Source organism: Euleptes europaea, chromosome 8, assembly GCF_029931775.1.
Source record: "Euleptes europaea isolate rEulEur1 chromosome 8, rEulEur1.hap1, whole genome shotgun sequence".
Lineage (NCBI taxonomy): Eukaryota > Metazoa > Chordata > Lepidosauria > Squamata > Sphaerodactylidae > Euleptes > Euleptes europaea.
This window is the reverse complement of record NC_079319.1, coordinates 35,919,689-35,932,632: the sequence shown is the minus strand read 5'-3', so window position 1 is coordinate 35,932,632 and position 12,944 is coordinate 35,919,689. Positions and strand designations below refer to the sequence as shown.

Here is a 12,944-nt window from a genome sequence, read left to right as displayed (position 1 = left end):
CAAGGACTGTGAAGTAATGTACGTAACAACTGATACTTAGGACCAACTAAAATGTAACATTTTCGCAGGGAGGTTACAGTAAGCAGAAATTATTCTCTTGAATGGCTAGTTTTAAAGTTAATATATGAATACAAATACAAATGTTACCTTTGCATGAGCAGGTCCTCGTTCATTCAGGAGCTTATACAAAGGTTGAATTCTATTGAAACGGGCTAACTCATTTACCAGACACATTGGGGTCTTCTCTTTGGGGTTTGCCATGTTATCTTGGAAAGGAACTATAAATAAATAATTAACAAGCTTTTACATTACATTTTCAAAAATAATATTTATAGAAAAGGAATAAAAATATAGATTAACTAGACTATTTCAGACACCCTCCTTTACACAGAACTCCATCTGGATTATTATTTTCTATAACAACAGAAGTTCATAAAAAAAATTTCAACAGAGGTTTTTAGAAAATCTTAAAATAAGAAACTTGATTGGAACATTCTAACTTTAATTAATCACACTTCTGAAATTTAAAAACTGTTTGAACTTGGTCTTTGTGTGTATAAAGTGCCATCAAGTCACAGCTGACCTATGGCAACCCAGTAGGGTTTTCAAGGCAAGAGACTAACAGAGGTGGTTTGCCATTACCTGCCTCTGCATAGCGACCCTGGTATTCCTTGGTGGTCTCCCATCCAAGTACCAGCCCTGCTTAGCTTCTGAGATCTGATGAGATCAGGCTAGCCTGGGCTATCCAGGTCACGGCACTTGGGCTTTAGAGCCAACTTTAACACTCACTGTTTCCCTGGCTGGTTATCTCTTTCATCCTATCTAAGCATTCTAAAACTCTTTTTATTAAACCCAAGAATGCTTGCATACTATCAGATTTGCGAATGGTTTATTTTCTCTGTACTTTCTTCCCTTCCCCCCTCCATTGTTCAACACCAATTCAAACTTTCACTGCAGGTTTGCTTTCTGGGGCCAGTGTTTCAATGTACAACACCAGGAATTACACTTTATTTACAAAGGTACAAAAGAAATACCAATTACTGCCAAAACACTGAGATATTTCATTCTAGAGGAGGAAATGCAGCTGGATCACTTCTGGCAGTCTTAAACGTTTCTATACAAATACTGATTTGGCTGTTTTGTGTAAATTACCATTTTGTGCTTACTCCAAAACACCCTAAAGTTGATTATAAAAATAACAAAAAAGCTAAAACCAATCACCAACTTACCCTGTGAGTTGCTGCAATCCACCAGACCAGTTATAGAATTATTACAGTCAACAGCTAACTCTGGAACAGATCCATTCACGGAGGGCTGAAGACCTACTGAGCTTGTTGCCGTTACTGATGGGACTAGTGCTGCTGGGGTCAGAGTAGGCCCAGAGTTGTTTGTTGTGGTCTGCGCTTTGACTTGTGCCATTATTTTTTCACTGAAGAAAACAACAACAAATATATTAAGGTGTTGTTGTTTTTGCCCATCTTCCATCTCCAAGGGAAACTCAAGTATGACCTGCAACCCAACTGCACTGTACAAAAAAAGGTCTTCTGCTAATCAGTTACTCAGTATCCAGCCAAAGCTCAAAGAATATAGCAGAACACAGAAAGATCTAGGTTATATAGGCACCTGATACTGAGAAAAATTATAATGTTCCTAAATTAGGTATATTTGCCTAGGCTCTATTGTGACCTTTACATCAGCTGAGAACCTACTCAGAAAAACCTGTGGAACTCCCCATAACGGCGTGTTCCCAGCCTAAAAGGGTTTACAAAGCTGCCTAAAGGCAGCTCCACCTCCTGGAATGCCCACTGGAAGGCAGCAGGGGGAGATATGCCGGGAAAATGCCACCGGAAGGCAGCACTGGCACTCAAGTCCTGAGCAGCGAACATCCTAGGGAAGGAAGTTCCACAATTTAATTATGCATTGTGTGAAGAAATACTTCCTTTTTTCTGTTCTGAATCGCTCACCCTCCAGCTTCTGCAGATGACCCAGCATTCCAGTATCATGAGAAAAGCTTTCCCATCTTCACCATGTCTAATTTTACAGACCTCTATCATGTCTCCCCTTACCCGCATTTTTTTCTAAGCTAAACAGTGTTTTAACCGCTCCTCATAGGGCAGTGGCTCTAGCACCCTGATCATTTTGGTTGCTCTTTTCTGCATCTTCTCAAGCTCTGCAATATCCTTTTTTTAGTGTGGTGACCAGAACTGTACAGTATTCCAAGTGTGGTCTCACCATAGATTTGTATAAGGACAGTATGACAGCAGCAGTTTTATTCTGTATTCCTTGTCTAATTATTTCCAGAATGGAATTTTCCTTTTTCACAGCCGCCGCCCACTGGATTGACATCTTCCTCGAGCAAACTACTACCACCCCAAGATCCCTTTCTTGGTCTGTCACTGCCAGTGCAGATCCATCAGTGTATATGTGATGTAAGGATTTTTTGCCCCAATATGCAACACTTTACACTTGCTCACACTGAATTGCATTTGCCATCTGAATACCCATTCCTTCGATTTGGACAGATCCTTTTGGAGCTCTTCACAATCTGTTTTTGTTTTAACCACCCTAAATAATTTGGTGTAATTTGCAAACCTGGCCCCCTCGCTGTTCACCCCCGGCCCCAGGTCACTAATAAACAGGTTGAAAAGCACCAGTCCCAACACAGATCCCTGAGGGACCCCACTGCTCACATCTCTCCATTGGGAGAACTGACCATTTATGCCTACTCTCTGACTCCTATTTTTTTAGCCCGCACTCAATCCATAAGAGGACTTGTCCTCTTATCACAAGACTATGAAGTCTGCTTAGCAGTCTTTGGTGGGAGACTCTGTCAAAAGCCTTTTGGAAATCCAAATACACAATGTCTACAGGCTCACTTCTGTCCACATGCTTCCTGATACTTTCAAAAAAAAAAAACTCTTAAAAGGTGAGACAGGACCTACCTTTGCAGAAGACATATTGGTTTTTGCTCAGCAGGGCTTGCCCTTCTTTATGCTTGACAATTCTATCTTTAATAATGCTTTCCATCAGTTTACCTGGAACAGACGTTAAGCTAACTGGCCTGGAATTGTTAGTTTGCAGTTTGTCCAGACATTCAGAACTTCCTGTCTTGTTACCACTATTTGCCCCAGCTCTTCATTCTCCCTTCCCCAAAGCTCCTCATTCTACCTTCCCCAAAACATCTGTTCAGGAAAAGGTATCTGCCTTATATCTTCAACAGTGAAGACAGATGAGAAGAATTAATTTAGCTTCTCAGCAATTGCTTTATCCTCCCTTAGTGTTCCTTTAACTCCCATTGTCATCCAATGGTCCAACTGCTTCCCTAGCTGGTTTCCTGCTCCTGATGTACTTAAATAATTGCTTATTGTTGGTCTTGATGTGTTTAGTGACATGTCCTTCAAAATTCTTTTTTGCATCTTTACTTGTTTCCTTGCATTTCCTTTGTGCAAGCTAGTGTTTGCTTTTGTTTGCCTTGTGTGGCAAACATTTCTTCCAATTCCCTGCAAAGATACAGCATTGTCCTATTATGGATTTCTCTACTCATGGCAGCAAATGACAGAAGGCAAGTTCACAGCATAAGTACTACTACAGTGCAATCCTAATGATTTCCATGGGTTTAGAATGGAGTACTCTGCATAGGATCGAACTGTTAAAGAGTTGCTACAAGGAAAGTATTGATGATGGGAATGCTGTTTCCAGCAGCTTGGCACTTGCAACCTGCAACTCTGTGAAACTAAAACAGACACCACTCTTGGGTTAAAAATTCTAGATTAGAGGATTAATAAATTTGGTCCAGCAGGGCAGTTCTTTTCTTAGGGCATATCTTCACCACATGGTGAATTCCTTCAAAGAGCAACAGCATTCAAAAGAATTCATTTCTGTACTGCCATCGTAGTACTCCCAGCTGAGTTGACTCTGTAGATGGTACAGCCAAAGTAACTGCTGGTGTAAACTTCAGAATATAAATGTAAATACATCTGTAAATACATCTGTACTATCAGCTTCTTTCTCTCCTTTTACTGTTCTATGTGCTTAAAATGAAGGTCTATGGAGGCATTCAGTTTTTAAATTCTACAAAGAACCAAAAGTCAAGGCATTAGAGTAGATGTATGGCTCAATCACCTAATGTGTGTGTAAAGTGCCGTCAAGTCGTAGCCGACTTATGGCGACCCCTTTTTGGGGTTTTCATGGCAAGAGACTAACAGAGGTGGTTTGCCAGTGCCTTCCTCTGCACAGCAACCCCGGACTTCCTTGGTGGTCCCCCATCCAAATACTAACCAGGGCTGACCCTGCTTAGCTTCTGAGATCTGACGAGATCAGGCTAGCCTGGGCCATCCAGGTCAGGGCCAATCACCTAATAAGTGCAAGTAAAGTATGAAAGCCTCTATAGACTGGCCATACTTGTTAGGATATTATATACTTGCAGCCTAGTCCCACCCATGCTTATTCAGAAGTCCCACTGATTTATTTTGATTAATAATGTAAGTATAATGTGGAAGTGCTTAGTACCTAGTAAAGACACAAGTTTTTCACAGAACAAAATGTAAGTTTAAGAACCAGTTTTACAGTCAAGCTATCTGGAAAACATTTTGTCCTCATATGCTATGATGAGTTCTTTTTAAAGAATGTTTCAAACAGCTGTAATAGTTCCCACCAGAACATGGCTAGTTTGATTACAGTCTTTTTCTCTGCTTTGCTCATCTAAACAAGGCCTTTTGAAGGTACAAACAGAATACTGTTGTAGTTTTTAATGTCAAATGTGTGCCACTGATTTCTACTGTTATGCATTGTTGGCTTTTAATTTTTGTAATCTACCTTATTTACTTAATTTATACCATGCCTTTCTCCCCAATGGGGACCAAAAGTGGCTTACTTCATTCTCCACTCATTTTATCCTCACAACCTTGTGAGGTAGGTTAGGCTGACAATGTGTGACTGGCCCAATTTCAACCAACAAACTTCAACAAGAAGAACGGGGATTCAAACCTGGGTCTCCCAGATCCTAGCCAACACTAACCACACTTGCTCACCTTGAGTCTTCTGTAAGAAAGGTACAGTATAAATGAAGTAAATAAATAAATGTCCCAGTGTTCATGTAACAAACACACACACACACACTCTCCTTCTAGAATGCCTTAATGAAATCACTCTTAAGGTGGCTAAATGTTGCACTTTGGCTCAGTTGATAACGAAGCAGATACTTTCAATCCTTTTATTAACTACCTTGTATTACAAAATTAGCAATTAATGTAAGATTTTTTTTATTTTATGTTTTATTTGTGTTTGGCTTGTTCCATTATGTTGGCTAGTCTCTGATCATAATAAATGAAATAAAAATATGCATTATAGTATCCAATTACTTTACTGTACCTCTGGCAGCTCCAAATTCAATGGGCCAATCTTAAGTACACCTACCCAAAAGTAAGTAGTAATGTGATGAATGGGCCTTTATATTTCTAAAATGTTCATAACCCATCTAGTCCAACTCCCTGCTTAATGTAGGATCAGCCTTGAGCATCCCTGACAAGTGCTTGTCCAGACTCTGCTTAAAGATTGCCAGTGAGGAGGAGCTCACCACCTCCATAGGTAGCTGATTCCATCGTCAAACAACTCTTACTTAAAAAAACGTTTCCAAATATCCAGCCAGTATCTTTCCACCTGCAATTTAAATCCATTATTGCGAGTCCTATCCTCTGCTACAAACAGGAACAGCTCCCTGCCCTCCTCTAAGTGACAGCCTTCAAATACTTAAAGAGAGCAATCATGTCCCCCCTCAACCTCCTCTTCTCCAGACCAAACATTCCCAATTCCCTCAGCCTTTCCTCATAGAGCTTGGTCTCCAGGCCTCTGATCATCCTCGTCGCTCTCTTCTGTACCCACTGAATTCTGTCCACATCCTTTTTGAAGTGAGGCCCCAGAACTGCACACAATACTCCAGGTGCGGCCTGACCAATGCAGTGTACAGCGGAACTGTGACATCTTGCAATTTGGATGTTATGCCTTTGTTGATGCACCCCAAGATTGCATTGGCTTTTTTTGTCACTGCAACACACTAGCTGCATCACACTGGGTGCAACTTGCGGTCCACCAATACCACAAGATCTTGTTCACACACACTGCTGCCCAGAAGTGTATCCCCCATCCAGTATGAATGTCCTTCATTTCTGTTATCCAGATGTAGAACCCGGCACTTATCCTTGTGGAATTGCATCCTGTTTGCAATTTTTTTTGGAAGCTGTTTTAGGTCTGGGGGAGGGGGGTTGAGCAGCCAAAAATTACTCCTATAAATATTTTTTCCTTTTTTCACAACAGATGCTGATCATCAATTCAACCAAAAAAAGACAAAACTGGGCAGAGATCAGTTCATGAATTAGAGGATCGGGTGTACTAAAGCAGGGCACTGCTCTTGCCTCATTGGAGATTCTGCTTTGTTGTTTCTTCTATAATCTGTAGAGATAGTACCAGGAGTACTTTCACCACTGGTGGGATTTGAACAGTATCATTACATCATTATATCCACCAAGAATAGAGCTATATCAGCTGTTTATGGTTCAAACTCTGAACTCAAGTGGGGGCTTCTAGGGTTATTTTTAACATATTACATGTTTAGTGAAAGCAAAAGGCATCCATCTAAAAACTGTTAGTGTGCTAATCACCCAGAAGGGGTGAAAATAACCTTTATTGAATTTACTTTTGTTTGTATACACAACTTTTCGACTAAGTAGATAAGTGCAGAATTCTGTGTTCTTTAATCATTTATCCTACTACTTGTCTAACACAAAGAGTTTTTCTGTCTCTCAACACTTAAATTACTAACATTTACTAACTGGAGTAATACCTCAACTGGAACAGATCAAGCTATACAGAGCCTGGGTATTTTAGCAGCCAAGAATATAAACCACAAAATCCTTGGTCCAACTCTTATCTCAACCATGAACTCTCGTGGTTGCCTTAGGCAAACCAGGTTTCTTGCCCTCACATATCTGCAGCATGAAGATAATAATACCAATCTACCTTACCGAGTTGATACAAGGATTTCTGAGCTAAGGCACTAAAATTCCAAGGAATTTGAACATTCCAAAAGCCCTATTTATTATATATATATATTAAACTGAAGGCATCGCACAAAAAAACTCAGCTAAACTGAACTCAAAATCATATACAAAAAGGCGTTACAAGAAGTTAAACCTAAGGAACCATTTGGCCAATCAAGAATTCATTATTAAGTTAATACGGCTTCTGCTGACCTGAATATTACTGTCACCCACATGGGTTACTTTACCTTCCCAAATCTCAACCTTTAAGTAATAAAACAGAGAGCATCAGATCAGGATTCAGACTCAGTACTCTGACCTAGGAACAAGCAGGTGGATGCGTATGCAAATCGACGCCCATTCACACTCTGCGCTGCACCATCTAATCCAGAAAAAAAAGGGTCACACCCTCCAGGGATAACGACGAAGGACAGCCATTGAACATAATTCACAGTGGGTAGCCGTGTTAAGTCGGTCTGCAGTAGTAGAAAAGGGCAAGAGTCCAGTAGCACCTTAAAGACTAACAAAAATATTTTCTGGTAGGGTATGAGCTTTCATGAGCAAGAGTCCAGTAGCACTGTAAAGACTAAAAGGGCAAGAGTCCAGTAGCACCTTAAAGACCAACAAAAATATTTTCTGGTAGGGTATGAGCTTTCATGAGCAAGAGTCCAGTAGCACCTTAAAGACTAAAAGGGCAAGAGTCCAGTAGCACCTTAAAAACTAACAGAAATATTTTCTGGTAGGGTATGAGCTTTTGTGAGCAAGAGTCCAGTTGCACCTTAAAGACTAACAGAAATATTTGGCTCATGAAAGCTCATACCCTACCAGAAAATATTTTTGTTAGTCTTTAAGGTGCTACTGGACTCTTGCCCTTTTCTACAGCCATTGAACAAGTTACCCGTTTTCTGAGTCTAGGCACAAAACTAGAATACCGTAGCCATGTCTTTTATTTTCTTAAGCGCGTGGGGGGGGGGTGAATGGGGGAAGATAACTAGTTTCCTCTGGAGAAGGGCACTTATTCCAAGACACTTCGGTTCCACAAAACCGGGGGGGGGGGCTTGCACTCCTTTCCGGCCTTGCCATTCCCCCTTTTCCAGGACACTTGGGAGGGGGGGCGTGCATCCCGCAAGGTAGGACTCGGCCTCACCTGCGTACCTGCTGCCCTTCCCTAAAGGGCAGCCGACTTGGGGGAGAGCTGGGAACACGCTCTCCATCCCCCCCCCCACAGGTGGGCTAGGGGGGCGTTTCCTGGGGCGGGCAGGGGGCAAAGAGAGAGAGAGAGAGGCTGTGCATTGGATTTGCCGCTCTTGAGATGGCCTTTTCCCCCATCCCTATTCTCAAAACTCAACAATAAGCCGCCATGCAGAGTTCTGAGAATTCAGAGGGGGAAAATGGGCATCTCGAGAGCGGCAAATCCGATGCAAAACCTCCCGTGAATAAAGGGCTGGGGCGCAGCAAGTCGCTCTCCTTCGGCCAGGCCCCGGACGGCGCTCCCGGTTCCCCCGCCAGTCCCCTTCCACCGCCGGGACGGAGGAGGCGGCGCCTCCCCGCCTCGCCTCCCGGCAGCCACGACGGCGCCCAGCCCTGCCCGCCTCCCCCCCGGCGCTCGCGGCCGCGGGCCTCCCCCAGTCCCCCCCCCGGTGTCCCCGCGGGGCCGGTCCGGGCGCCCCCCGCGGCCCGGGTTACCTGGTTCCCAGAGACGCTCCGGCGACGCCTCCGACATCGGCAAACCCTAAAGAGAACTGACCCCCCCCCCGCCGCGCGCGCCGCGGCCCCAACCAACCGCCTCGCCACCCCCGCGCCGCCCGGCCGCGACCACAGGCCCGGAGTCGCCGCGGCCCGCTGCTCGGCCGCCGCCCCGGAGCTGAAGCCTAGGCCTCCCGGGCCCATCCCGCTCCGCGGAGGCCTCGCCGCGCCGAACCCGCTCCGTCGCGCCCCCCCTCTCCCGCCGGCACAAATGGCCCCGTCCGCATCCCCGTCCCTTGCGACTCCCGAGCGACGCGGGATACCCGACGCCCCCTAGCGGCAGCTCCGGGAACGAACGGCCTGGTTTGTGGCCTCTGGTCCCTTGACTGAGCGAGCGCCCGGGCCCGGACACAGGCGTGGGGCTGGGCGCAGGGATGTTGAGTCGTGCGGCGCAGTGGTGCGCTCATCGGCGCGGATGCACGCTTTGCTCTCCGCATTCATATCGGCTGCTGCTGAAGTGCCTATGAACTTCATTTATTGGAAAACATATATTCCTTTACATGTAGAAGTACTCATGGGGTGAAAACGCACGGTCGCTTTATCCTCCTTTAATCCCGGTTTTAACCAGGATCGAACACACATTAAGCGAAACGCATGCCTCTGATCCTGGCTGAATCCTGGCTGAAACAGGGATTAAAGGAGGATAAAGTGACCATGCGTTTTCCCCCATAGGTTTATGAGGTGCTATGCTCAGGTATAAGAGCATAGCATCAGGCACATATACATTCTGCACACATATATAAAGGCATTGCCCCATGGATAAGGGGTAAAGAATTAATCTTTGGTTCAGAGATTCACTAGTGTGTGATCACTGGGTCAGCAGAAGCGGGCAGCCATTTCTAGTCAAGTACCAGTGAGATCATTCTTTCTCTGCTGGTACAACCAGGCTCCTTAACAAGGCCTAAAACCAGTGATTGAAGACACCAGACGTGTCAGATAGGAATGTTAGGTTTCGTTTCTTCAGTAGAGATCATAGAGCCATCTAAGTGAACGCCTTAAGACCACGCTCATAGGACATGCAAAGGATGGTACATACACGAATCTAATGTGCATTGGCTGATTGTTATACGCAATGCTAATTAGTGATCTATAAAACACGATGTCTTTGTTCTGGGTGGACTGTTCAGACGCTTCTTGAGAACAGCTCCACACGCGCTACTTCTTTTATTGGCCTAATAAAAGAATCGTTTACTCCTGATAACCTCTCCTGAATTACTTTATTGGGCAATTGGAGGTAATTGAGGCATTTCACTGCAGGGTCTCGAAACAGATCTTAGTCAGAAGTGGGTTTTTTTCCTCTGTCAACCTCCCGCTTCACTCAGGTGAATGACACTTCGTGGCCCTTTGACCCTGCTGAGCCTTTGCACAACTTTTTTTTTCCTTCGCAATTTTCCGCATATTTTCCCTAGTGAGAGAGTCTGCTACGTATATCTGGCGAAGAAACTCTAATCCACGGAAACTTTTGCTGGAATTTAAAAAAGTTAATCTTTAAAGGGAACTCATGTTTATTATTTGTCTGCGCAGCCTATGAATTTTATCCTAAGGTGAATGCAATCTACTGTTTTGTTGCATAACTAAAAACATGATAATGATAAAATGCAAATGCAAACATTACAGCAACTAGCAATGCTGCTTTCCTGGGAATAAACTGCATTGAATAGATCTGAGGGGGTTTGGAGTAGACCTGCATAGAATTGATAGTGCAACAAACTAAGCAGCACACAAATCGAGTAGTAAGCTAAGTTTGATCCAAGCAAACAATGCAGCCCAAGAAAACCTCTACATGGGGGCTAGCAGAGCTGTACCTTAATCAGAATTTATTAACATATATACTATACTCGGGTACCATCCTACAATAACTCCACAATATAAAGCACCACTTGTTTCACTGATACTCAACTGTATCCTTTACAGTTGCTGACAATGCTTTATGAGTAAATTTGCTGTAAAAAACCAGCAAATATTTTAAAATAAACAATTTGAATGATTTATGCTAATACTAGTCAATTAAGTAGGCCCTCGAGTCATTCTTGAAACAAAGGATTGGAGGGGGAGCACCCTGAGTCCTGACTCCAAAGACCTATGCTACAATCTTATGCATGGTGCTTCACAGAACACAGTGCAACTTGGAATTTACTGTGGGTAGCCGTGTTAGTCTGTCTGCAGTAGTAGAAAAGAGCAAGAGTCCAGTAGCACCTTAAAGACTAACAAAAATATTTTCTGGCAGGGTATGAGCTTTCGTGAGCCTGGCTCACGAAAGCTCATACCCTGCCAGAAAATATTTTTGTTAGTCTTTAAGGTGCTACTGGACTCTTGCTCTTTTCTACTATTGGAATTTACTGTGCACTGTGCAGACAATATGGGTCATGTATTTCTTGGTCAAATAACTGGCAAAAAGCTGCAAAACCTAATACAAAAAAATGTTTTACTTGAAAAGAAACAGTATATAAACCTAGTCTACAACCAAATATACTAGTAAGGCCCCTCACCTCCCTCTCCAAAGCCAATCTAGTTGCTTCTTCCCCATAATTCTCTCCCCTATTAAAAGTTGACTGGAAGGAACAGGAATCAGAGTGCAGGAGGATTGCCTTCTTACGCTTTTTCATAAAAAGTGATAGGACATGGGCTCAAAAGGAATAAATCATGTCCCTCACATTCCCTTCAGTTCAATCACATTTGAGAACACAGAGGTAGCAAAATACAGTTCAGTAATCAAGATTTCTATAGCATGATCCACTACAGCATGACAAAGGGGGCCGGTTTACTTCAAATCTTCTGATTGGTTAACATTAAGTACCATGTCATCTTAAGATGAGTCACATTAGATACCTTTTGAAGCTTTCTCTCTCATGTTCATCATGGTACCAAATATGAAAAAGCTACCTGAGTTGTGTAGATATATATTAAAGAAGCAACTTTTACAAATGTGTATTTTAATAAACTGATGCTGAACACATGGCTTCATAAAGTTTCTCAAAAGCTGTATATATATATATAAACCATTGGAGGAAAGTATATTTTTATTTTTTTGGTCAAATGACTGGCAAAAAAAGTTACTGGTATGGTACACAGCAGGTTCCAATTTTTCTGTTTTCCCCCCTGCAGTTTCTGTGCTTTTACATACCTACAATGTTCTGATTATCCTTTGTCTAATTGTCTAATGCATTTAGCAAATTTTGATGGCTCAAATTATGGAGGTGGGCTATCAGTGTGCCCACTCCTTGCCATAGGTTGGCAGTTTAGCCCATCAAATTGCACCAAAAGCATAGGTCCTAACACCTTGGCCTAGAGGGTATTTGGCCTAGATGGGGCATTTAGCTATCCTATCCCCTATGTGAGGTTATCACAATTAGATCGAACAATTCAGTGAGGCAAAACAGGCAACAAAATGGCACTTTTGCAGTGGTACAGCACTACATGAAAACTTGCACCTTGGATTTTTACATTTAAATTGTGTGGACTAGAATTTGTACCCTGCAGAACTTGAAGACTTTGTGGAATATTTTGTTTTAGACATACCCAAATATCTTTAGTGAGTTCGTGGAACTTAGCTGAAACAAGATAAAACATTCATTTATGTAGAAAAGTATAAAACAAAATTAGGTTAACAGATCATAAATTGCTTTTTGTACACTTGATTCAGATGATGCTGTAGACAGAACATGAGAAGCCAGCACTGAACAACCATTATTTGTCTTAGTTATACACAGATATCAGCCTGCTAATGATTGATGTGAGAAAGGATAAATTTTTATGGACCGATGATAATCAAATGTGATGCAACAATATACTGTTGCCAAAGGAATGCATAACTTTTGCTGCCTTTGGAGGTAGGTATTCACTAATAATGTGGCTGATGGATTTGGAGGTGACAGGAATTATTCAGCCTAAGTATAGATAGCAGTGCCAGGCTATAACCCAGAAACAATTTACCTTGTCAACATCTCAGCCAATATTTCATCTTGAGGATAGAGGAGATACTGTACCTATAATTAAATCTACCTTACATTGCATGCAAATGATACAAGAAATGTCATTGTATTGCACCCACCCAGCTCACAGCCAAAGACTCCTCGAACATCTCCAATGTCAGAATGATGCTACTGCCTCATGCTTATGAATGACTAGCTAACCACTAGCTAACCCTAACCCAATTTTCTGTAA

At 42.8% G+C, this 12,944-nt stretch overlaps 1 protein-coding gene across 2 annotated transcripts in view; it reads right to left on the bottom strand.

The window, feature by feature from the left end:
- Positions 1-1,419, bottom strand: part of STAU2 (staufen double-stranded RNA binding protein 2) — a 171,079-nt gene extending 169,660 nt beyond the window's left edge. For both annotated transcript variants that reach the window (XM_056854148.1, XM_056854147.1), the window contains exons 1-2: positions 1,230-1,419; positions 148-278 (exon numbers count right to left, since the gene is read on the bottom strand). In XM_056854148.1, coding sequence (XP_056710126.1) covers positions 148-278; positions 1,230-1,419 — 321 coding nt within the window. The remainder of the gene's footprint in view (positions 1-147; positions 279-1,229) is intronic.
- Positions 1,420-12,944: the final 11,525 nt, after the last annotated feature.